The sequence below is a fragment of the Vanessa cardui genome, chromosome 14 (genome assembly GCF_905220365.1).
Source record: "Vanessa cardui chromosome 14, ilVanCard2.1, whole genome shotgun sequence".
Lineage (NCBI taxonomy): Eukaryota > Metazoa > Arthropoda > Insecta > Lepidoptera > Nymphalidae > Vanessa > Vanessa cardui.
In genome coordinates, this window is record NC_061136.1 from 11367399 (window position 1) to 11394465 (window position 27067).

General features: G+C 34.9%; 2 protein-coding genes across 4 annotated transcripts; both read right to left on the reverse strand.

Annotated features, from left to right (window-relative positions):
- Nucleotides 1-1333: 1333 nt before the first annotated feature.
- On the reverse strand, nt 1334-3653 carry LOC124535422 (zinc finger BED domain-containing protein 4-like). The gene is made up of 2 exons (XM_047111634.1): nt 3304-3653; nt 1334-3012 (listed from the first exon to the last, which is right to left on the reverse strand). The coding sequence occupies exons 1-2, from the start codon at nt 3521-3523 to the stop codon at nt 1334-1336; spliced, it is 1899 nt and encodes a 632-aa protein (XP_046967590.1). The 5' UTR covers nt 3524-3653.
- Nucleotides 3654-10212: 6559 nt separating this feature from the next.
- LOC124535043 (double-strand-break repair protein rad21 homolog) lies at nt 10213-26161 on the reverse strand. 3 transcript variants are annotated; one of them, XM_047111068.1, is made up of 20 exons: nt 25908-26161; nt 23881-24180; nt 23276-23391; nt 22826-23009; nt 22024-22213; nt 20987-21099; nt 20451-20584; nt 19630-19732; nt 19359-19506; nt 18959-19179; nt 18439-18552; nt 18277-18367; nt 15103-15222; nt 14900-14974; nt 14559-14720; nt 14193-14465; nt 13680-13864; nt 12944-13036; nt 12423-12596; nt 10213-12298 (listed from the first exon to the last, which is right to left on the reverse strand). In XM_047111068.1, exons 2-20 carry the CDS (start codon nt 24136-24138, stop codon nt 12173-12175), a joined length of 2880 nt encoding a protein of 959 aa, XP_046967024.1. In that variant the 5' UTR covers nt 24139-24180; nt 25908-26161; the 3' UTR covers nt 10213-12172. The 3 variants fall into 3 exon arrangements, with proteins under 3 accessions (XP_046967024.1, XP_046967023.1, XP_046967025.1); XM_047111067.1 differs by lacking the exon at nt 25908-26161 and adding an exon at nt 24410-24503; XM_047111069.1 differs by lacking the exon at nt 25908-26161 and adding an exon at nt 24371-24388.
- Between the last annotated feature and the right edge of the window lie 906 nt (nt 26162-27067).

The window sequence follows — 27067 nt, forward strand, 5'->3', positions numbered from 1 at the left end:
CAAGATGATTATTTTAAAATCTAAAGTTTAATAAGAATGCATCATTATTTGGTTTCTAATAATAGTTTTTATTATGCAGTGCTCAAATCTTTTATAAAAGCAAACGACTAATGCAAGCATTAGTTAAAGTTATTTAGGATAACCGAAACAGTAATCTGGACTTGTGGCTTGATTATTATCATAAATAATTAATGTGACAATATACTATTACTATTTAGCTTAACACTTATCGCTTATAGCCTACGTATCTATACAAATTGAAATTCTGAATATATCAATGATAAATAATATTAAAATTTTATAATTAATTTCACGAAATATAAGAAAACAGGTTATCCTTGACTCATTTGATGACAATAAAGATTCTCCAAATATCCTATAAATTAAGAACATAACTTCAAACTGTTCAAAAAAAATAGCAATTACTTACTCCTAACATAAGTTGCTTCTACATTTCATTTTTATTTCAACTTCTGCGTTGTCGATTTTTAGGGCAGGCAGTTTTTAGATCATTAAACACGGTAAATGTGCGCCTCTAAATAGAATTCTAAAATAAATTCGTATACACATTTAGCATCGCTAGAGCTAGAGTATTAATGCAGTTTTTGTTTATTTGTTAATGGAATCACTAAATAATTTAAAAACCTTTCATGTTAGTTTATTGCTTACTGCATTATAACTTTTTTTTACTAGGTACAACCTAGTTGTAGACAACGTAGCTATTGAAATATACTGTTACAACTTGGTCATTCACCCTTTCCTGCTATTCGACTTACTTCGTTCTTGCCTTTACAACTGCTTTTGCGTCAATTCGCACAATAAGATGCGCAATTCAAGCCTCTAAATTATGCCATTAGAGCGAACAAGTCGAGGTATATGAGGATACTTGCTGCTAAAACACAGCTAGAATATTGAGAGTAAAGACTAAATATTGGACTATTAAGTCAGACAACAGAAATAATGCTTTGAAGTGAATCTGAAAAAAGTGATTATTTCTTTTCAGTATGCAATTGCAATTATTTTGACCTAAATTATTTGTTTGGTGAAAATTCCAGATTTTCGAGAAGAATGGTGAAGATATCGATTTGAACGACTCAATCTTGTCCTTTCGCAACTAATTTGGTTGTTCGGATTTGTTCTAAAATATCTTCCTAACGGCATAATATGATTATTTAATTCAAGGATGTTGCGGATGCTATATATGTTTTCACATCCGCGGATGCGGATTTTTTCGATTACATCTGCATATGTGGATGTAGTTTTTTTTAACAAAAAATGTTTAGGTGCAGAAATACAAAAAAAAAACTAAATTTATTTTTCATATTTCTTTTATTCAGTAGCAGAAATTGAAAATTGGAGCATTATACTTAATAAAAAGCAATATTGCCGCTTTCTCGGGGTCAAGCCCTGAACAAGTACTGAACAATTGCTCACTTGGAACACTGCCTGGAGGTGTCGATAAAAATCTGCGAGCTATTTCTGATAAAAGTTTTAATTCTTCTCGATTAACACTCCACCATTTTAGAGGATTTTCATAAACATTGACCCTTTTTTTGTTCCGGTAAGATAGCAATTCTCTTTTAAGTATAGTTTCAACGCTTACATTTTCCCCTATTAGCTCACTGTCATCGTCACTCGACGAATCCAGCATCATGGCAAGTTCGTACTTTAAGCAGGACTTTCTGACCAAACCGGACGGTCCTGGTTCTGGTTGTTCCAAATCGTTTTCCGAAGACACTGACATTCTAATTCTTTTAACCCTTCCGAAATTAAAAGAATCGGAATCATTAAAGTCAATATTTTTACCAATCTTCAAAATATCTTCTCTAATTTTTACCTCAATCACTGGTGTTAAAAATTTATGCTTATAGCGAGGATCTAAGTAGGTGGCGATGACATACAAATTATTGTCTGATAAGTTAGAAAATTTTGTTATAAGTTCAGTTTTTAGAGTCCTGACGGCCTGTTGAATTGGTTCAAAGTTTTCTGATCTGGCTAAGTCTTCAACTTTTTTGTTAAGCATTTGGATTATTGGAATTACAGAAGAAATAAGAGCATGAGAACTACTGAGTTCCCGCGTGGCTTCTTCGAAAGGTATCAATAGCTCTATACAACTTTCAATTATTTTCCATTCTTCAGGTAAAATTGGGCTAAATTTACTGTCATTATTTATATAAAGACTTAAGGCATCTTTTACCTTTAAAAAACGCTCGAACATGTAAAATGTGCTGTTCCATCGTGTTATACAATCTTGGAATACTTTGAGATGTGGTTGATTTAGTCTATCTTGAATTGCTTGCAGTTGTTTCTGAGCGATAGTAGAATGATTGAAATGAGTTGATATTTTCTTACATTTTTGTATGACTAATTTAATGCTTTCTTGTGAATCTAAACTGCAGTCAATAGTAAGTTGCATCTTGTGAACCGCGCAATCGATATCATTCAATGCCAATCGACAGACGTTTTTCATGTTACATCCTTCATCTCGAATTAAGCAATGCACTCGATCCTTTTCGATATTCCATTCAGAGAGCATTGAGTTAAAATTTTCGAAAATTATATCTCCAGTGTGACGGCCGTCGAATGTATCGCATTTTAATATAATCGATGATCTATCAAAGTTTTCCGCTATTGCATGGCAAGTCAGACTAAGAAAAGAGACATTTGAGCTTGGATCCGACCAAATGTTAGATGTGAACGATAAGTAATTAAATTTGTTTATTAATTCTTTAACATTTTCTGCAACCTTGCTGTATAAGTCTTTGCACACAAAGTCGGTAAAAAAGTTTCGTCCTCTTAATTTATATCGTGGTGCTAATTCTTGTATAAGCCTGCGAAAACCCATCCCCTCTACAAAGTTAAACGGTATAGTTTGAAGTGCAATCATTTCTCCAATGAGCTTATCAATTTTTTCCGCGTTATGATCGTTAGTGTCCCACTTTTCTTCTTTTAAAACGACTTCCTCTAAAGATAGCCGTCTTTTTGCTTCTAGTAGAAGAATGGCAATTTTATCTTAAACAAAACACAATAAATAAAATTTACTTATTTTATATAATTAATTAAAAACTTACAAAAAATTATTGGCATTATGTATAAAGACCTAAATAATTTAAATAAAAAAAATGTGGAATTTAATTGTTTTTGGCCTTACTTAAATTTAATAACTTTTTTAATATTTAATATTTCTTGTATTTATCTTTATTAATTTTAAGGATTTCTGGACTGTACCAAACGGAGCAAAAAATGGAAAAAATCTTACATATAGCTCGGGGGATCTTAACTTTAATTTATGATGAAACTTACCTGCGTCAGTATTTTCCATCGGCAATTGTTTTTTTTTACTCGAGCTCTCAAATGATCTTAACTCTTCTGGATGCATCGATTTCAGATGACTTCTTAAAGATGAGGTGGTGCGGCCCTTGCGAGAGTAGGTTTTATCGCATATTTTACAATCAGCTTTATCTCGCTCATGTTCATTTGGCTTAAAATAATTCCAAATATCACTTTGTTTCGGTGGTGGCATTGTAATTTTTGTTGCAAATAAATCTCTCTTGACACAAACTGCTACGATAAGCGGATACGTAGCGCTTAATTCACAGTAATCAAATGAGACACGACTACAAACGCGTCGATACTTGTCGTCGTGCGAACCTTCGCTCCTATTGGCCAATGAGGCCAAGCGCCATCTTGCAGTATACATGTGTGTCATCCGCGTCCGCATGTTAGTAACTTCGTATCGATTATTGCGGATGTATAATTTGACACGGAAGTTCCGCTTTCGCGGATTCGGAAGCGACTGTCTACAACGCCCTGATCTAAATATAAAAATTATCATGAACATGATATTTATTTACCTCTAACACAAATAGATTCTAATTGTATTGGAATTAGAAGTCTCCTAGACTTGTTCCGGAACGTTAAAATTAAGTACCGATTTAAGATCAAGACTTGCAATTGTTTCGTTTTACATTTTGTAAGGGAATTTATTTTAAAATATGTAAAATATTAATATTTTTTTTTATTTAAATACGAAGTTGAATAGGATACTCAAAAGTTACTCTTTTCCAACTATTTTAAATCCAAATTAAATTATTAAGAGTGTACATTAATGACTTCAAGACGCGCGTAATTACAGAATACCTTAGCAGGTATTCACGAGAAGAGTAAATTTATGCAGCAAAAACATACAAATTAGATTATGCTTTTTTGTTACGTTATTTTATTAGAGTCTCAACAAAACAACGCTAAATAAAATAAGATAAAAAGAAAACAATATACATGCCATCAAATCTTTATTTATTTGAAATATTAAAACTTATTAATTCCAAACAATTGAATAAAATCCATTTGATACATGTGCCTTCTACTTGTTGATTAGCAACATCAGTAATTTACATATTGGATTATTAATAGACTCAAAAAAAAACTATTATTTTTACTTGTTTTTTTTTTCAAATAGTTTCATTAGCAATAGCAAGACTTATGTGAGTTACCAGTTTTCACGGCCCGCAACATTGAGAATTGACTATGATTGTGAAATATGACAAAACAAGCGACATAATTTACACTATATTTAAGATACAGAACACTAATTTATTTCTTGAAATAGGTGAATGGCTTCTTCAATGCAAGGTGATCTTCATGGTTCAATCAGAGCAGCTACGAGTTCCCACGGTCCACAAACACAGGCAATATTAGAAATGACTATGTTTGTGGAATATGAAAACTTATATGCTGCAGTCCTTACATGTCCAAAACTAGAAGCTGTTTCTGGGTAAATAAAAAAATAATAATGAATACAAGATTACGTACCAATTATTAGCGCCTCTTCGTGTAGCCCCTGATCGACTTCCGTGGGACATCTCTATTAATTCTCACGGTCCACAAACACAGGCAACATTCATAATGACTATGTTTGTGGAATATGAAAACTTATATGATGTGCTCGAATTTATCATCACAAATACAGTATCAACATAAAATCTTGATAAAATAGGCTTCTTCATTTAAGTTTGATCACAGCGCATTGTAGAGTAGAGTTTTCAGAGCAGCTATGAGCTCTCACGGTCCACAAACACAGGCAATGTTAGAAATGACTATGTTTGTGGAATATGAAAACTAATAGCCTGGCTACATGATGTGCTACATTACAATATACTATATTTAAGCTACAGGAGAGAAAAAAAACTTTTGAATCAAATGGCAATTCTAATAAACTGCCTTCGATCTATATAAAATAGCTACGAGTTCTCACGGTCCACAAACACAGGCAATATTAGAAATGACTATGTTTGTGGAATATGAAAACTAATAGTCTGGCTACATGATGTGCTACATAACAATATACTCTTTTTAATCTATAGAAGAAAAAGACCTTTTGAATCCAATGGCAATTTCTAATAAACTGTCTTCGGTCCAGTGATCATAGCTACGAGTTCTCACGGTCCACAAACACAGGCAACATTATTAATGGCTATGTTTGTGGAATATGAAAACTAATATGCTATGTACAATTAATCACCACAAATGCAGCATCAAAATAATTCTCGGTCAAATAGATTTCTTCGATCTAGTTTGATCACGGCGCTAAACAAAATGTAGTTGCGAGTTTTCAGGGTTCAAAAATAATATCAGAAATAGAGTATGTTGGTAAACTATGGCTACATACTTCTTCATTAATATTATACACAGTGCAAAAACAACAATGTACCATATTTTTTTGTAAAATAAATGAATTACATATTATTATTTATATATATAAGTATAAACAAATATTTGATTAGTGTTACTAGTTCTTATGGTTTAAAAATACAGACAAATACTAGGAAATAAAAAGACACAGGCATTTTTCATTATATAGGTATAAAGATGAATACTATAAAGTAAATATATTTTGAAAATGACAATATACTACTGAAAAGTATTACAACATTTCGGTCAGAAAGGTACAGAGAAGATCTATACAGCTAACAGAGAAGTTGATAGAAGTGGATAAAGAAGAAAATAAAAGACTCCGCGCCCGAACACCTGGTAACAGCTCTGGTATACATAGATAACAACTGCGCTAAGGGAAGCTAAAAATCGAACGAGATGGAAAATAATAATCAATACACGACACGACCCTCGACATTTCAGTATTCGGCCGTCAGTGACGAAAATAATATCTTCTCGTATGTGTTCTCGTCTATCTATGTCTTGGTCTCATCCAGTAGAATGCCTCTTTTAGCTCTCACGGTCCACAAACACAGGCAACAGTTACAAATGTCTATGTTTGTGGAATATGGAAACTAAAGGAATACTTGATGTGCTGAAATGGACATTACATTAAAATAAGGGACATAAAGATGTGGACATGTACTTAAATAAAATGGCTTTTTCTAATAAAATCGGTCCTTGCTATTCAAACAGTACAGCTACGAGTTCTCACGGTCCACAAACACAGGTAATGTTAGAAATAACTATGTTTGTGGAATATGAAAACTTGTACGCTTAAATGAACACTTGATTTTAGAAGCGCTGAAGTTCGTCTTGAGTGGTTTCTTCATTTAAATGGTGCCCGTAGTTTGAATTGAGTAGCTTCGAATTTCCACGGTCCACAAACACAGGCAAAATCTTGAATTGACTATGTTTGTGGAATATGAAAACTAAATGCTACGGTAGATTGGAATACCTCATTGAAAATAACGATTTATGATAGTGTATTATCCAAAATAAAAAAGTTTCTGGAATAGTCTATTTCTTTTAAACATGTAGTTTTAAAACTTGAAATTTTATTTTCGTAATGTGAATTTTCCATTTCTTGTTTTATAATGAATTTTATAAAATTAGTGCAATAATTTTCATTAGAAAATTTTGGACAATCTTGTACATTTTTTATATTGTTATTGAACATTATATGATAACGTTTCTATCTGTTCCTTGAATGCTTCTCTCTATCCACGGCGATAGAGATTGCTATCGGGTAAAACGCATCCGGCGGTATATATCCGATGCTAGTAATTTTGGTAAAATGATAGAGCTTTTGTATCAGAAGACTTTAAATGCAAAAAAATCTACAAAAACTTTAAACAAGATTTATGTTCGGTTTTAATACTGAACTGATATTATTGGCTTCAGTAAGAGTCATGGTCTAAGTAGGTGCTTCCCACATGGGCTATGATTAGCGTTGTTGCTAGATGACCACCCTTCAATAACGTCATCATCAAATGAATCAAATACAGAGTTTGTAAAAATTGTAAATTTGGTATTGACGATTGTATAAAGGTTTTGCTTTGAAAAAAATCGTGTTTAATAATAATATTTAATAATATTAGAAACCTTGTAACCCTTAGGTGCCTTCAATATAATATTTAAAACTTTAAATAAGATATATGTAATTAAAATAGGGGGCGGCAGATTTTCGGTCGGCAGCGAAAACCCTGCGCCACTGCGAAGACACATCTAAATGAGCAAGAAGCTACATTAACAATAACGGATCCTTGATTTATTCCATCCTTATCTTTCTAAGGCAAAGTATCTTAGATAAAATCATATTCTTCAAAAAGTACGAAAAGTGGTAAAACTTTTCAAAAGATTATCTACTAAAAACGATATATATCTGCAAAATTACGTGACAGAAGAAAAAAGGTCTTATGTTAGATCGACGCTAAAATGCTACTTAAAATAATCATTCTTCGTAAGTTGATTAAACAATAAAGTGGAAATTATAATACATCCTCATTATTGTGATAATTGTGCCATTCATTAGACAGATTTATCAAATCATAATTGCGTATGACATAAATATAAGACCCGCGACCATATACGCGTTTGAATTTAACAAAAAACACATTATTGTAGCAAAAGTTGTTCCTTTCTTTTGTGGCTTTTATTTGTGCCAAAAAGACACAGATTATTTCGCCAATGTCACGTGCGATAAGTTGTTCCGTATTATATCAGTAATCTGCCAGTGAAAGTCCCGTCAAAATCTGTCCAGCCGTTCCAGAGATTAGCCGGAACAAACAGACATAAAAATTGTAAAAAATGTTATTTTGGTAAATGTACCGCGTATACATACATATGCATTGAATAAAAAATGGCTATTTTAATATTTGAAACAGACACTCCAATTTTACTATAGGTATAGATAACATCGCTTAAATTTTACTAGTTAACTACACTACTTCATTTTAAGATCTGGTCCGATCCCACCGGGTCGATGGGAATCCGGTTCCAATCCCTATCCGTCATAACTTTTCCGTATTTGCATGGGTGCTATGTGCGCTGATATTTAAAATTTTGTTCAAAATACTTTAAACAAAGTTATCCTCCGTCTGTATTTATTAAATTCATTATAACCACAAGAATTTCATGTCAGATGTGCAAAAATAAAAAGACATTCAAAGCTAACTTGCACAAATATTAAACATACAGAACCAACAAGCCCAATTACGAGTTCATTCCATACATATAATATAGTTCAAACTGAAGACGTTGACATTCCCATAATCCTTATTAACTTTTAAAAATTTAATTCTAAACACTACATAGTTTACGATTACTATATCTTTATTTATAATACAACAGTATTATACTTAACTACACATTAATTTAACTTCGAAAATACCGACAACAGTTTCGCTGTCGTTCAAAAATGCCTTAATCTATGATATTCACTATGGATTTCCGAAAATAGGCTCTTAACCAATAATATGGCGTCAATTTGCTGTCAAATGTTATTTGGCTTTTTTCCTTTTATGGTTGGAGTACTTGAATGACACATGGATTGAAGCCGATGTCACTTCTAATGATATTTTTACTACACTACAATTTACTACTTATGTACTATTAAAATCAATGTTACTTGACTGATCAAAATATTGTAATATTAACAGTAAGATAAAAAAAGGCAACGAAGAATTTTGATTACGTTTTTCTGCAATATTCTGCACGTAAGTAAATTAATAGTTAGCACACATAGCAAGTAACAATGGAATTATCTTTAGTGTGCGTTACAATACTAAATATATAAGGTTTATATTTATAAAAAAGTGCTTATGAATACATTTGTTTTATTTTTTTACAATAATAGGCTATTTGACAATGCGAAAAATAAATTGTGAATTATTGTAATCAGTGTATATTATGAGTTTAAAAATGGTTATTTACTAACGAAACTTGAAAATAATACTAAATTTATTCAAAAATCAATAAATAAAAATGCATTTTTTCAAACGTTTGTCACGTGACACAAAACGCTCCTGATTGGCCGGGTTTATGATGAAGTCACTTTGTTGTAAACCTTGCTTTTCTACTATATGTACCCCAGATTAAAATAAAGCAAGGTGACGTCACTGACCCCATTGCAGCGCCATATTGTCCAAGTAGGGTTTTCGCGCGCTATTTAATATGGAATTTTTAATATGATATATTTCGGCAAATATGTACTAGAAATAAAAAAAATCTACTTTTACTGGGTTAACCTCTACTAAATAATATAAAATGGATTTTAAAAACTAGTCAAATAGCCTATTCTTAAAAAAAATCATTCTACTGGAAAAAAATAATTGTATTTGATTATTATTTAAATAGTTCGTATTTAATACATACAACAGGCGAGATCAGTTCCCGAGACACCAAAATAATATAATTATTGGTGTGTAACTGTGTATGAAACTGTTTCAGGTTAAATATTTAATATTAACAGGATATTAATACCTATCTAATTTTTGGGGTAAACATGTTATGTTAATGAGTATTATATTAGCCAATCAATGGATACAGATATAAAGCAAAAGTATATAAATAAGAAAATGTTTAGCCACTTGGCTTTAGTCTTTAGGTAAAATAATATCCGACATCAACATGCTTATTTTTTTTGTGGTAACACTTAGGTGAAACTTATTACTTAAATTTGTATTTTAGAAATAAAAGTTCAGAAGCAATAAAATTAGAACAAGTGTCGTATATGTCTTTAATATGGGTACATTATGTGTACTAATATTAATAGATTTAGCATGTTATGGTCATACAATGACCATAAGATACTAAATCTGTAGCAGGTTCAGTCAATGTAGACGGATTGATGGCCAATATTGTACGAACAATATGTTTGAAATTCGTTCTTAAGAATCCATGCAGAGAACATGTAAAGCATAACAAACACAAGCGCAGCAACAGCTTCCGTAACAAATAAGGCGAGGCGTAATGTATAGGTAATCAAAGATAAAGACGTTATATCAACAAATTTATTGCAAATAATTTCACTGAAAAGCATCTAAGCGAGTACCCCCGTGTGTATTAGCAGACCGCACTGTTTGCGTGGTTTGTAGTAGCGACGGAGGTATTCTCTTAAATCCATTTTTACAAAAATTTCTAAATGTAACTTAACTTAATAAACAGTTCCAGGCATTCTTAATGCTTCAATTTTGGAATTTTACATAATTTCAAGTCAAGAAATAAACCAAAATGGATACAAACCGAAAAATCGAGATGCATTCAGTTTGGGCTGTATACACGCAACAATTAAACGCAAAATCAGATAATTGATAGATTTCCGAGAAATGTACAAAACTCATTCACACACCACGCACACAACCACCTTGTATAAACATGTAAATATATTTAAATCTTCTTGTAATAGACATTGTCTGCATGATTTTATTTGGTGTTTCTCAGTTACCTCTTAAGACTACTTGTACATAATTTTCTTTATTACATTCTCTACTATAAATCGAAAGTGATCGGTTTAAATAAAATATACTGTTATCACTAGAAAGTCTTCGAAGTCAAGTATGTTACACGTAATTTACACGCAGAATGGTTTTTAACATTAAAATATTTCTAACAATAACAAAATTTAAGGCAATTAATGATTGTTTACCCTCGCTTTTAACATCTATCAAAGCAATACAAAAGATGTCGTCACTCGAGATACAATCTCTCTGTGTCCGCGTTGTCGGCATCTCGTGTATTGTTTGGGGTCTTGAAAGACAAGTTTACGTTACACAACGTATTCATTGCTCTAGAAACAATGAGAACAGAACACTCGAAGGGGTGACCCATTGGCAGTGTCACCTGATATGATAGCGTCGGCGGTTTTTTTGATCATACGATTAGATAATTTTTAATTTAATGTTCTAGAAAATGATGTGTATTAATAAGTTACTTTATATAGGCATATTTTTATAGCTAATGAAAGTAGCAGGAGACCACTTCCTAGTGTGGCGAATATAGTGTTTTTTAGATTTTTATCACTACACTGATTCTGTCCTTTCATAAACATGATCAATCATTTATTCACCAATGGATAACTCCCTTTATTTACTTTATGTATCATTTAACAATATATCAATATCTTGAGGGGAAAGCTATAAACAATTTAAACACAATAATCTTACTTATAACTACAGCAAAACAACTTAAGGCATTTCCCTACACGTCATCAACGGACTGCAATAAACACTGCACTCTTCAAGCGATCGAGTCCATAGAAACTGCCCTAAATGTAAAGTCAAATCCCCTTTTAATACTTAACCACATTAAATTCAAATTTGTATAAATACGTAAAATAAAAAATAAAATAACACACACACACACATATCTTTGCAGCCAACTAAAGAAAAGTGTAAAACATTATTCGTACAGTATTTGTTACTGAAATGACAGATAGGCATGCAACATCAAACTTAAAAAGCATATTATATAAAACCATTGAAATATAATAAGTAAAGAAGAAAGCACATAAAAATATAATTTCGATTATGTATGTTCGATTTTCATGACTTAACTACATTTGGGCTGCGTTCGAAATGAACGAAAATATGAAGTATTTATGTGATATTCTTGATAGTACTTTTCGCGTACTTATTATATTTCCATGATCATTAGATTTTTTGATTGTATATGTTTTTATATATTCGTGTCAATAGGAGTTGTTTAATTTTTTTTAATTTATATGTACATTTTAGTCAAGTAAATTTAAATGCCATCTGATTTTCAGATCAGCTCGCATGTAATATATTATTTTGGTCCAAAATAGGTTTCTATGAATTCGAATCGGCCTCACTTACACATAACATTTTTGGCTCAATCTACTCCAAAGGGAACTAACCGCGAAGAGTCACCAATCATATTAAAAATACCCTTTTTATATCTAACTGATATTTCCGTCTCGCTCGTACAAAAAACTTAACTAAATCGCCTCCGTTTCGAACTGTGCACCCTTCGTTATAGTTATAGGTCCGTAAGTCTCGTTCTGCTCTAGTTTTAGCATCTGATGCTTCTTGAGAACTAGCAAACTGTAGAACTTTTGCGCCACCTACGGGGATATAAACAAAGTTCAAATATAGAAGACGTCAAACGAAAAGTAAAACCAGCACGTGTCCAAATATAGAAGACGTCAAACGAAAAGAGCAACAAGCACGTGTCGGGCATGCGCGCACCTGCTTGCGGTTGTTGTGCGGCGGCGCCAGGTCGGCGAAGGCGAGCGCCAGTTGCGCTGCCAGCTTGCCGCGCAGAGCAGCGAACAGCTGCGCCGCGCGTCTGTTGAGCACGCGCTCTTCGAACTGCTCCTCCGTCTCGCCCGCCTCGCGCGTCTCGCGCTCGCCATCTTCCGCCTGCGCAGAGCGTTCGTTAGTGCCCCGCCCGTCACTCTTAAATACATTCTTACAAAAATTTCTAAATGTAACTTAACTTAATAAACAGTTCCAGGCATTCTTAATGCTTCAATTTTGGAAATTTTACATAATTTCAAGTCAAGAAATGAACCGAAATGGATACAAACCGAAAAATCGAGACGCATTCAGTTTGGGCTGTATACACGCAACAATTAAACGCAAAATCAGATAATTGATAGATTTCCGAGATATGTACAAAACTCATTCACACACCACGCACACAACCACCTTGTATAAACAACGCCGGCCGTCACCCCCCCCCCCCCGTCGCCCGCCCCCCTACTTACGTTCTCGACGCTCAGCGGCAGGTCGTAGTCGTGCTGAGGGCTGTGCTGTCCGTGCTGCTCGTCGTATCCCAGGTTCGTCATTTGCATGCCGTTCTGAAATAGAGTGATGCAAACTTGGTCATTGATATGAGTAGTGAGCTACGTATCAAACAACTATAATAAAAAAATATCACACGCTTTGTCAGATGTCTACTCAAAGAACATTTAACATATATATATATATGGACGCGCGTGTACGCGTACAAAAAAAAAACAATCGCAATGCAATCATTGATGAACACAAAAAAGCAAAAATAAATAACTGTTTCTACAAAAACTATTACTATTAATGATCTTACCGCATCTAGTGATATCTTCGTGATTTATAGTTTTGACTATGGTATGGTAGCTTATATGCTTCAATGTTTACAAACATAGAAAATCCAATCCTATGTTTGTGTAACATGGACATTAAAAGTCAAATTGATGAAGATTACGCACTCACTATAGGCACTTAGGTTATTTGTTAGTAATTACCACGAAACACACCATAAACACAAAAGTAACTTTTTTATAAGCATTTTGATATATATTTTATCAAAAGAATAAATATTAGAATAATTTTTATTTGTTTTTACTAACACGTTTTGTAAATCACAACAATATTAGTTGCATAACATATTGTGAAATGGAAATGAGCTGGCTTAATCTTTTTCTCATCGAGGTCAACAAACCCGACCATAGTAATGTCTCTGACCTGGTAGTCCGTGTGGTCGAGCGGCAGCGGCAGCGGCTCCATGGGCCCCGTGTGCAGGTCGTGGTGCGCGTGGTGCGCGTGGTGCGCGTGCGGCGTCACGGACTGCAGCAGCGGGTGCTCGCCGCCCATCTGCGGCATCATCGGCAGCTCCATGCTGTGCGACAGCAGCGCGCCGTGCTGCAGCCCTGCCGAGCGTCCCCACCATAATGTTGTCTTAAATTTTCGCGATTATTACACATTGGTGTCACGGGTGGTCACGGGTAGACTCCACGAACACTCCAAAGTGCTCGAAACGTCGGGATGTTTAAAAATAATTAATATACGCGATTCATCCGTTATAATTAGTTTTATTTAAACGTCCTCACCATGTTAATACCGAGCCATCGAGAACTTTAGGTCGATGAGGCTATGCACAAAAATTGCTCTAAAAACGAATAAGAGAGCAGTGTTCCATGCTATTGTCATCGAATTAATATATGTCAACTCAATTTATTAACCGACTTGGTTACTTACCCGAGGGCGTCATGCCACCGTGTTGTAGACCGGCCGGCGTGAGGCCTCCGTGCTGAAGTCCCGCAGGCGTCATGCCACCGTGCTGGAGGCCCGCTGGAGTCATACCACCGTGCTGCAGACCAGCGGGAGTCATACCACCGTGCTGCAGACCAGCTGGAGTCATACCACCGTGCTGCAATCCCGCGGGCGTCATGCCTCCGTGCTGCAATCCCGCTGGAGTCATTCCTCCGTGCTGAAGTCCTGCAGGTGTCATACCACCGTGATCTAGTCCTCCTAGAAAAATGCAGTCAGTTTTTTTTATACAGAAAAATTTTATAGGACTCGTATTATTCAAACTCTAATCAATATGTGAATATATTTGCATACCTGGCGTCATGGTACCATGATGCAAACCTGCAGGAGTCATACCACCATCTAAGCCCAGACCAGGTGTCATACCACCTGGAGTCATTCTGCCTGGCGTCATGCCACCTGGCGTCATACCACCCGGCGTCATACCACCTGGAGTCATGCCACCTGGGGTCATGCCTAAACAGAAAACAAAACATTATTTTCTGTTATAATTAATAATTTTATATAGGTTGCAATATCAATTAAACATAAGTCAGCTTAAAAGAAGCAATCAAATTAAATTATTGATGTTGGTTTTGGTACATTTATAATTTTGTATTCTGAGCAACCCCTACTGAATTCTATTTAATAGTTACCTCCATGTAAAGCTCCCGACAATCCTAAATCTACTTGTTGGTCACCATGTTGAAGTCCAGCAGGAGTTAATCCACCTGAACAAGAAATGTAATATTTAATATTCAAGTACAAAAATTATACACACATAATTTATTTCATTGCATTTTTTTTGTATAATTGTTAATTACATAAATGTAAAAAAAAATAGTGAAAGATGTTTCACCTGGCGTCATAGACCCATGTTGTAAACTACCGGGCGTGAGTCCGCCTTGAAGCAATGTACCCGGAGTCAGAGGTCCCAGTACACCAGGTGTGAGAGGTGCCCCGAGAGAACTCAGCATACCTTAAATAATTCGATAGATTTTGCTTATTTTCACAACTTAAATATTTTTTTAGTAATGACCAAAACCAAAGACCACATTTGAATAGTTAGTTCCACTATAGAAAGTGGCTAAATAACTAAATAAATTTTATTTATAGTTAGCTACCCTTTCCGGCTTCATGTGGGTACAATGAGGTTCTATATTATACAACTTTGAAAAGTGAAAAGAAAATGTATAATATTTCTGCTGTGAAAATGCTATTTACATTTATAATACATGTTAACCTCCCTCTTTAATCGCCCTGTTTATTGAACTTATTTACGTAATTTAAAAGATCTAAGGGTACAAATGACGAGCAACGAGTTTGCACGACTCGAAATGCGAAGCATCAGAGAATTCTTTATTTGTTTATTTGTTTATTTATTTGTAACAAAATCCACAGCTTATACAAAAGTAATTAATAAAAGAAAAATACATTGTCCAAACAGAAGCCAATTTCGGATTTACATTTTTTATGCTTATCAGTTATGGTAAACTAAGGAATTAATTTAATGAAGAAAAAAGGCTTTAGCCTTATTTCCCGGACTTCCATTTTATTCTTATAGTCTGGTAAGTAATTATTGGAATCAGACTTTTGCATGCCCTTCTAAAGATAATTAAATGGGGTCAAATTTTTTCCATCCTGAAAACACTACTTGCGAAAAAAATCTAATTGTGTCCAAGATCTTCGTCGAAAAGCGTCGTTTCATTAATTTTACTTGATAAAATATGTATACTTTAATTGCATCGCATTGCATCAAATATATTTAGAATAATTATTTTTTTTGATTCAATGATTATTGCACGTACACACTTTTGTGATTAAATATTTATTAATGTTGTGATAGCAATCACTATATTCTATGAATAGAATTTTTTTTGTTATATAATATATTATGATTATGATTGTTGTATTATTTGTTAATTTTTAGCCGGGATGTTTATATATGAGGCAAAGAAAATTTACAACAAAGCACCAATACATGTATAACAACATATTTTCTAACAGACCCAGATAAATATTTGATGACTTTTTATGATTTGATTTATTAATTCACAAAAAGTCTTCATATATTGTTTTAGTTAGCTGTGCATCAAGCGTACATAGTAATTAATTGCATATTCAATATTGTATGTCGAGTGAGTAGTGACCAGTGAGTAGTGACCAGTGAGTAGTGAGCAGTGAGTAGTGAGCAGTGAGTAGTGAGCAGTGAGTAGTGAGCAGTGAGTAGTGAGCAGTGAGTAGTGAGTAGTGAGCAGTGAGTAGTGAGCAGTGAGTAGTGAGCAGTGAGTAGTGAGCAGTGAGTAGTCAGTAGTGAGCAGTGAGTAGTGAGCAGTGAGTAGTGAGCAGTGAGTAGTGAGCAGTGAGTAGTGAGCAGTGAGTAGTGAGTAGTGAGCAGTGAGCAGTGAGTAGTGAGCAGTGAGTAGTGAGCAGTGAGTAGTGAGCAGTGAGTAGTGAGCAGTGAGTAGTGAGCAGTGAGTAGTGAGTAGTGAGCAGTGAGCAGTGAGTAGTGAGCAGTGAGTAGTGAGCAGTGAGTAGTGAGTAGTGAGTAGTGAGCAGTGAGTAGTGAGCAGTGAGTAGTGAGCAGTGAGTAGTCAGTAGTGAGCAGTGAGTAGTGAGCAGTGAGTAGTGAGCAGTGAGTAGTGAGCAGTGAGTAGTGAGCAGTGAGTAGTGAGTAGTGAGCAGTGAGCAGTGAGTAGTGAGCAGTGAGTAGTGAGCAGTGAGTAGTGAGCAGTGAGTAGTGAGCAGTGAGTAGTGAGTAGTGAGCAGTGAGTAGTGAGCAGTGAGTAGTGAGCAGTGAGTAGTGAGCAGTGAGTAGTGAGCAGTGAGTAGTGAGCAGTGAGTAGTGAGTAGTGAGCAGTGAGTAGTGAGCAGTGAGTAGTGAGCAGTGAGTAGTGAGCAGTGAGTAGTCAGTAGTGAGCAGTGAGTAGTGAGCAGTGAGTAGTGAGCAGTGAGTAGTGAGCAGTGAGTAGTGAGCAGTGAGTAGTGAGCAGTGAGTAGTGAGTAGTGAGCAGTGAGCAGTGAGTAGTGAGCAGTGAGTAGTGAGCAGTGAGTAGTGAGCAGTGAGTAGTGAGCAGTGAGTAGTCAGTAGTGAGCAGTGAGTAGTGAGCAGTGAGTAGTGAGCAGTGAGTAGTGAGCAGTGAGTAGTGAGCAGTGAGTAGTGAGCAGTGAGTAGTGAGCAGTGAGTAGTGAGCAGTGAGTAGTGAGCAGTGAGTAGTGAGCAGTGAGTAGTGAGCAGTGAGTAGTGAGCAGTGAGTAGTGAGCAGTGAGTAGTCAGTAGTGAGCAGTGAGTAGTGAGCAGTGAGTAGTGAGCAGTGAGTAGTGCGGGTTAGTACCTGGCGTGCTGGGCGGCTCCACGTCGTCGTGTCGCGGCGACGCGTAGGGCGCCGCCCCGCGCTCGCCCTCCGCCTCTGCCACCACACCACGTTAGCACCGCGCGTGACGCATGAGCTTACCGACCGTAAGGTATAGTATGACACAACTTAGATGTAGCATCGGCAAAATTCGTAAAACCGATCACATCCGAATTGAGTACGCCATCCCAAATTATCAATATTTATTTCTTATGTGAATATGATCTTTACACGAACGTAATAACTTGTAATATCGTATGAACTAATAAATTCGTCAATTTGACGATGATTCTTGGGTATAACTGACGCGGGAATCTATAGCGACGAATAGCGTCGAATGGCGCGATAGGGAGCTATTTCTATTGGTTGTGTAAATCGGTAGTAATCGGTTTTATTTTCATTTCATTGCATTTTCCGATGCTACATCTAATTTGTGTCCTACTATACTATCATATTTGCCTTACTATCGGAAGCTCATACTTTTCATACGCGAGTTAATACAAAGCATAGAGGAGTGAAAGTTTTAGTCGGACACAGCGAGAAGGTTACAGACGCACCATCACTAAGCGAAGGTTTCATTTTTATTATCATTATCTTTGAACATTAGAAAGAGTTTGAGATAGTACAAAAAGGAATTAGATCGATTAGTGGAAAACGATGCATAATCGTCGGCGACTCACCGACTGAAGGTTCATATTCCTGCGGTATCGGAGTGGGGGGTTCCAAGTCCTGCTGAGGAGTCGGTGCCGGGGTTTCCGGCGGTTGAATGGTCTGAAACGGTGATAATGACCATGAAAAATCAGTCTCCCCTCGAGTGCGTGGTGCGTGCGTGCCCCACCCACCTCCTCGTGTCGGCGCTTGCGAGCGGCGCGGCGCGCGACGGGCGGCTCGGGGTCGGGCGAGCGCGCCTCGCCGTCGTCGGCGTCCGTGCGCAGCGTCATATTGCGCTGGTATTTCTGCAAACATGGGTAAGAGCGTGAACCTTCTCTTTTATAAAATACTTTCGAGTTGGAATATGAGTATATTATTTAAATAAATAATAATATATATGAGACAACATCACATACATTACTCTGATCCCAATGTAAGTAGCTAAAGCACTTGTGTTATGGAAAATCAAAAGTAACGAAGGTACCACAAACACCCAGACCCAAGACAACATAGAAAACTAATGATAATCTATATCGACTCGGCCGGGAATCGAACCCGGGACCTCGGAGTGGTGTACCCATGAAAACCGGTGTACACACTCGACCACGGAGGTCGTCAAATTCGTCGTATTTGGCTTTAGTGTTTACAATAAATCACCATTGGGTATACCTACAAGTATTTCTTGGCGAAAGATACTAAAAATAATTTTACCTTGAATAATACTCTAGAAGGTATAGGCCTGGCCGGCAGAGTGAACAATTTCTCAACACCCCCGGTCTCTTTCCAGTGCATGAGTCGTCTAGTGGGCGGCGCCAAATCTAATGTGGTGACAATGTCTGATGTGTTGCTCAGCTGGTTCTTCATTTCCTCTCCGGATATATTCTTAACTTCGTCAACGATGAGCTTACGCTTTCTCTTAGCTTTTGTAATTCCTATAGAAATTAAATAGTATATTTAAGATTTTTCTATCACTACACATAAAAACATACTTTTATAATACATTAAGTATGACAATAAATTCTGTGGCAAATGGCCCGATATGGTTACATGTTAGTCAAAAATACTTAATTGTTAAAGTAATTTTATTAATTTTTATCTAGCGAATGAATACCTTTAAGAACAGTAGCATCCACAGGTGCCAGAGCAAATGACTCCTCATCATTCTGGAGCAACGTTGTAGAATCGATAGCAGGGGCCGGGGTGGCGGGAGCTTCCGCCGGTGGCGGTTCCTCCGCTACAGTATCGACGCAATCCACTTCCTATTTGGAAAAAACTTTACAATAATTTCCAATACTACTTAGAGACACTTATTATTTCAAAGGGTCAATGATAGTGCATCTGCGTAACATATATACATGTATATGTTTATTTATACAACTTACCATCGGTCTAGTAGACGGAGGTCTCGGCGCGGCAGGCGGGGGCATGAGGCCGGCGTCATCCGACCTCGGAGTTTCACTTTCATGTGGAGGTGATCCTCCCCAGCTGAGACCGGAGTGACAAATATTTAAAAAAAAAAGTAAAGTAACAGCCTGTACATTTCCCACTGCTGAGATAAGGCCTCCTCTTCCATTAAGGAGAGAGTTTGGAACATAATCCACCACGCTGTTCCAATGCGGGTTGCTGGAATACACATGTGGCTGAATTTCTATGAAATTTGTTACATGCAGGTTTCCTCACGATGATTTTCCATCACCGCTGAGCACGAGATGAATGATAAAGACAAATTGAGCACATGAATCAGCGGTGCTTGCCTGGGTTTGAACCCGCAATCATCGGTTAAGATGCACGCGTTCTAACCACTGGGCCATCTCGACTCTCTATAACAAATATTTAGTAATAAGATTAAGTTGTAAATTATTTTGTGATTGTTGTTATGCTTTTTAATAGTAGTTGCCTTATTTTATGAACTTTTTATGTAATTATTATTGTTGTGTTGTTTTAGGTTATGGGTCTCCAATTCGTCTAGTGCTATTATGCCTTCAAAATTAATTTGAGCATGTAATCTCGACCGAACCGATCAATCTCCATCGTGTCTTCTCCATCGCACGTGACATTGGCGAAATAATCTGTGCCTTTTCAGCACTAATAAAAGCCATATAAAAAAAAAAAAAAAAAAAAAAAAAACAAATATTTAACAATACAAAATACGCGGAGACGAATGTATAGGACGGCGAGTAATCGTCGGTCCGCGGCGGCGTACCTGTGCGCGGGCGAGGGCGGCGAGGCGGGCGAGGGCGGCGCGTCGTAGTGCGGCATCTCGTCGTCGGACTCGGGGTCGGCGTCGGGCGGCGCGTCGGGCTCGCGCGCGCTGCCGCCCGCCGCCTCGATCTCAGCCTGCGCAACACGCATAGTAAGTACCTCTTATTCACTGCAATCATCATTCTTTTTTTTTTATGGTATAGGTTGGCGGACGAGCATATGGGCCACCTGATGGTAAGTGGTCACCATCGCCCATAGACATTAACGCTGTAAGAATTATTAACTATTCCTTACATCGTCAATGTGCCACCAACCTTGGGAACTAAGATGTTATGTCCCTTGTGCCTGTAGTTAAACTGGCTCACTCACCCTTCAGACTGGAACACAACAATACTGAGTACTGTTGTTTGGCGGTAGAATAACTGATGAGTGGGTGGTACCTACCCAGACGGGCTTGCACAAAGCCCTACCACCAAGTAATATCATAATCATTCATAACAATACTATTATAGATATTTAGACTGTGCAACTCGTTACCTGCAACGACTGAGGCTGAGTGGAAGTTCCCGGTAGACCGGTGCCGGCGCCTCCGGTCGAGCTACCAGCGGTCACGTCGCCGAAGAGGTCACCCTCGAATAGACCTCCGGCATCTGTTACCGATACAAAAATAAACTCATTTAGATCTATCTAAAATTAAACATATTATTGTTAAGAAGTTACATATCAGTTCATCTATCTGAGTACATATCTATCTTAATCACAGTGACCAGCTTCACAAATAAAACATACTATACAGCTCTTTTTGGTGAGCTTACTTATATAATCGGTTGTAATTGTTATGGCCTTATTGCCTTAAATATATAAAATAAATGAGTAGTACATGGATTCACCTAATATAACTCTATGAAAAAAGCATTAGAGACTTATATTGGTACATAATCAGGGACCTATATTTATGTTAAGTGGCATTTGGAATAAGGTTAATTTTAGATTTAAGTTAATTACTGAGCAATAGTGATTATAGGACGAAAGGTGCACATAAAACAATGATTATGGTCTCATTTTGAAGAACTCATGCCTTAGAATTACAGGAAATTAAAGAATATTGCAATCAATAAATTGTTACAAGTTAACAAAGAATTATTTTGCTTTGTAAGAATTTTAAAAAAGCAGGAAAAGTTACTGATAAGATAGTTGTGTTGATATACGTTATGTATATATAATATAAGATGGCTGTATAAAAAGAACAAAATTGTTCCCAAAAAACCTTAATTCTAACTCATGTACATTATTAATTATTATGTATGATATTATTTGAGATTGAATATGAATAAGTTTTCATAATTGTGGTGCCAAATAAAGATGAGTAACTTCAACTTCCACTTTACAATTAAATTAATTAAAACAAAATCTGTCATAAGTTTCGACAACTGTAAAAAAATCTTAAAAAATGCTTCACAGGTGAACCACTAGTAATATATAATTCAATTAAAATGTAGAAATGAAAACCAATATATAAATTAAAAATTAATAATCATATCAATCAACATAAATAATAATCAAAAGCTACTTACGTCCAAAATCCGCAACATCGCCAATAGTCCCTCCAAAGCCATCATCCATCGGTCCATGTGGAGCAGCCTCCATTCTTGGTTCGTGTGAAGGTGCAGCTAGAGTAGGAACTCCTGCAGCACTAGTACTGGCCACTCCTGCATCTTTGCCTGCCAGCTCCAATGACGACCCATCAGCAAACAGTAAGTTACTCTAAAAACATAAGAAAATGATAAAAAACAAAATTAAAATTAGTCCACTCAGTCAAGTATAGTACGACACAACTTAGATGTCGCATCGGCAAAATTCGTAAAACCGATCACATCCGAATTAAGTACGCTATCCCAAATTATCAATATTTATTTCTCACGCGAATATGATCTTTGCACAAACGTAATAACTTGTAATATCATATGACCTTATATATTCGTCAATTTGACGCGTCGATGTACATGCTCTTGCTTTCTCTGACTTGTGAATCTATAGCGACGAATAGCGTCGAATGGCGCGATAGGGAGCTATTTCTATTGGTTGTGTAAATCGGCAGTAATCGGTTTTATTTTCATTCCATGGCATTTTCCGATGCTACATCTAATTTGTGTCTTACTATAACTTAAAGCATAATTTGATAAAGATTATGCTGGCATGATTTACATATCAAGTTGCATGATTAATACATATTTGTCTTCTGTACTGTATCTGTACAATTTACCATAAAAATTTAAAGCATTCTTGTGATAGGATTCTGTTTTCAAGATAATTTTTAAAACTAAGATAATGATGTACTGTATAATATTTTCTAGTATGTTTTTTCTAATTACAAACCTGTTCCAGTCCTCCATCATTTCCAATAGCTTCTCTCATGATATCTGGGTTGTCTGTATCAAATCCCATGTCACCAAATCCATCATCATGTGTAACCATATTCAAGGAGCCATAATCTTCGCGCATTGTTATTTCTTCAGCTCTCGATTGATTTAGGGAAAACTGAGCTTCAATATCAACCTCACTGTAGAAAATAATAATTAATAAAAAATATTTCCTTTTTTTATGCAATATGTGTAAAATTGGCCATTATACCAACATATAGCCAAGATGTTTTGTATCTTGTGCTTTAAGTTACACTGGCTCACTAACCCTTCAAACTTAAATATAACAATAATAAGTAACTGTTTGACCGTAGAATCTCTGATGGGTGATTTTATATAAAAATTTACATATTTCTTTGAGATTATAGCATTGTTTAGATATCAATCAACATGGTTTAACACTTACTTTAGCTCTGGCATTGCAGTATCGAAGTCATGAAAGACTTCCGGTAAAGTAATAGCATTCATTGCTGCTTCTCTGTGTTCTTCTGGCAAATCAACCATACCAGGCCTGAAAGCCATCTAAAAGGACTCAAAAATGTAAACATTTTTCATTTCATATTTAATAAACTACTTCATTCACATTCAATAAAAAATTGATGCAAAATATATAAATCAAGGATGTCATGGATTTATAATTTCAGATCAGAATAATCAGATTATGTGATTGTTTCAGATTTTAAATAATAATAATTTGGCTTTGTTTTTAAGCATATTTTAGTATAACTTTCTCAGATTAAACAATTATGGTTTCCGACAATGTAACCTAAAACCATTGAACATACAAATTTCATTTTGGGCTGTTAGTTCTATAAAAGCCTTTATATAAAATAACTATTTTAAAAATAACAAGGCTAATTTTATGTCTATGTTTGAAAGTGTTTTACACCCTTTGTAAAAAATACTTCTGGTTGAAATAGAATAAGTAAATACAACACTTTTGTATAATATTGTTGGAGTTCGGGAAAACCAGGCTGAGTTTAAATTATGTATTCATATTAGTAAACATACCTTGATTTTAACAAAGGCTTCATTACAGTCTTGCAATAGATATTTAGCCTTTCTTGAATATATTCTCACCACACCCAAAAGTAGATGACCAGATGTTCTTAAAGCCATCTTCACTTTAGGCTTTAATATTCCATCAACTGATTTTTCAATATTCGTTTCGAATACATGGGCTTTTGTGAGTTTTTTATCCCAATGAGCTGCCAACCAAATTTTGGCCAAAGGGCCCTTTTTGGCCAGCACAAAATGTGCGTAGAACATTGTGCTAACTTACTTAATCTGATCAGTTACATCAAATTTGTTCTGAAAAGAAAGAGTTATTCACAAATACACTTTTATTGAGCAATAATAGTCATATTCGAAACAAATGGTCAAACATTAAAGTAACGACACTAATCATTCGTCGATTTGGCGCCTATTCTACTTTTCAATAACTAACATAGAAAATAATTAAAAAATCATTATTTTTAGAAGTTCAGTGATTAGTATTTACTTATCTATACTTTCAAAACATAATTAAACCGTTTCACACCTATTTTATTAGAAATAAATATTCCTGATTCCACATACAACGTAAACATGACAACAATTACGCTTTCAAGATGGCGCTGGGTCCTAATTTTCTTGTTAATTTATGGAAATAAGTCGTTCAGAAACATGACTACTTTTAGTATATTATATTTTTTGATTATGAAATTAACTGCTTAGTTATTTATAAAACTATTTCAAAGTAATTATTTTTTTATAATGTGCTATTTTATAAATTTTATTTCAAATAATCACATATAACTTATTTTCTATTGATAGATTTTACAGTAATTTTCATGATGCTGTATCCATATTGCATGCATATTTTCACTAAGCATAACAATGTAAATTTAAAAAAGTGATTATGATTGTAATATTTCATTTAGCCTCTATCTTGTAGTTTTTTTATCGCTGTAATTAATACCTAACTAAATTGAATTTTTACTCTTATAAGATCCTTCCACGAGAATTTAGTTTAATTTTGAATCGATTCTCAAAATATGGTTCGTCGAAAATGTCGGTTTTCGAAATTCGTTTTCAAAATCAACATATACGATTGTACTTACAATTGTCGGTATTAAGAATATTTTTTTATTATTTCGAAGTTATGTAAAAAGGTAATAAACATGCAAATATAACACAAAAGGCCGTTATTGACTTTTTATGTTATTCTCTACATTTTTACTCAACGTATATACGCGCGGTCCTACAAAAAGTATCTCATATAATTTAAGTAACAGAAAACTTCGGGTAAGGCTAATGTAAGTAGGATAATATGGTAATTACTAGTAATAACAAGATCTTTTTGTAAATTAAAAAAAAGGTACTAAGATTAGACTCCAGAAGGACTATGACTAGGTAACGGAAGACTGTGTCTAAGAACGACTTTGGTACTCAAGCTTGGTTGGCTTGGTAATATACTTGATAAATATTAACTTAAAGTACAGGTTGTACCTTCTTAGCAGTAGAATGAAAAGTGATCCACAAAATCAAATTGAAGAAATGCACACCGAAAATAGGCAGCAGTGAAATTGTCAAGAAAAAGGTCGTAAATGCGTTATCTGCTATATGATATATCCTATTATTAATAGCCAACGATGCAAATACTACTTGTATTCAATTCAAAGAAGGATAATAGCTATGAACAAATCATAAATTTACCATTTATATCCACTTTAATTTTACTTCCGAAGTTGCGATGGCAACTTCACGAATATTCAAAAGCCATTTTTGCGAATCCATAATGAATACCATAGATTATTTATTCGAGTGATCGACCAATTTTATCACAAACAAAATAAAGAAAAGTTTTAGTTTTCGAATACATATTTATATTAGATTTAACTGGGTATATCATAATAAGAGTACAATACAACGCATCCAATTCTGTTAAATGTTAATGTAAGCAAACGTAATTTACCTATTTTTAAACGAATTAGGTTCTTGTTTTAATCATATATAAAACTATTTGCGTCAGTTAAATTATATATTTATATACTTACTGTGCATATCGGGTAATCTACAATATCCCACATTTTACGCAGGGGCCGCTCTTTTATAAAATCAATACAATGTCCACAGCATTTGTATGAAACTAAAATGTTTTCCTGATTATTAACACTAACAATTTCAGCTCAGAGTACTAAAACACCAATACATTCGTTTAAACATGCCACTTAGTCGTAAATTGTTTAAAAATTGTCTTTGATATTTTCTTTAAAGCACCACCGCAAATTTGTTCTCGCCATTTTTACTTACAAGGACTTGCGCAGTTACGACCAATGGAACTTATTTTAGACGTGGATCTAATATGGCCCTTAAGTTTGGTATTATGAATATATTGAGTTTTTCTTTTCATATTTGTAATATAGTAAAAATGTTTGAAAGTATGTTTTTAATTGCCTTCCTTTTTCAAGAGGTAACACTTTATTAAAAAAAACTCTTTCAATACGCGATAATTTTTTTATAAATACGAGGTTTATTATAGTCATTTATTTTATTTTTAGAGATATTCTACAGAAATAGTAATGTATATTGTATACGTCGATGTACTATGAATTTTAAAACGAAAATGCCACTAACTGCATTCGTTCCCCTATCATCGATACCCCTTTAAAATATTTATAGTTATAGGTCCAGTCGTGATACACGCATGAGCTGTTTGTTGCGAGGGGATATCAGAGAAAATCAATAATTGAATAATTTCATCACGACGTAGAAGCAAATTTTTCAGTAATAATATTGTTTTAAGGATAACTAAAAGTCCATAAATGTTTCTTCTAAAAACACAGGTGCTACAAAAGTCTTTACCATGTTATGTAACACTAATTTTTCAATAGACCTAAACAAATCGAAGCCGCAGAAATCATTTTTTTGCCTTAATTACTAGTTTAAATCTATTATTTGCCTTGTTCTCCATGCTGCACATGCAATGCAATGCAATGTGCGATCACAAATGTTTTTGTTAGTGTATAATAAAAAATTATTTAGCCCTATCAATGTAAAAAAAATATATTAATTAATAAACTATGTAATAGAATAAAAAATATTTTAGATCGTACATTGAATAGATAAAAAAAAATTTTCTTCCTCCAATTTTATAGAACTGTAAAAACGTTTTTTTTTTTGGTTTATTTCACTTACTTTAAGGATGGGTTTAAAT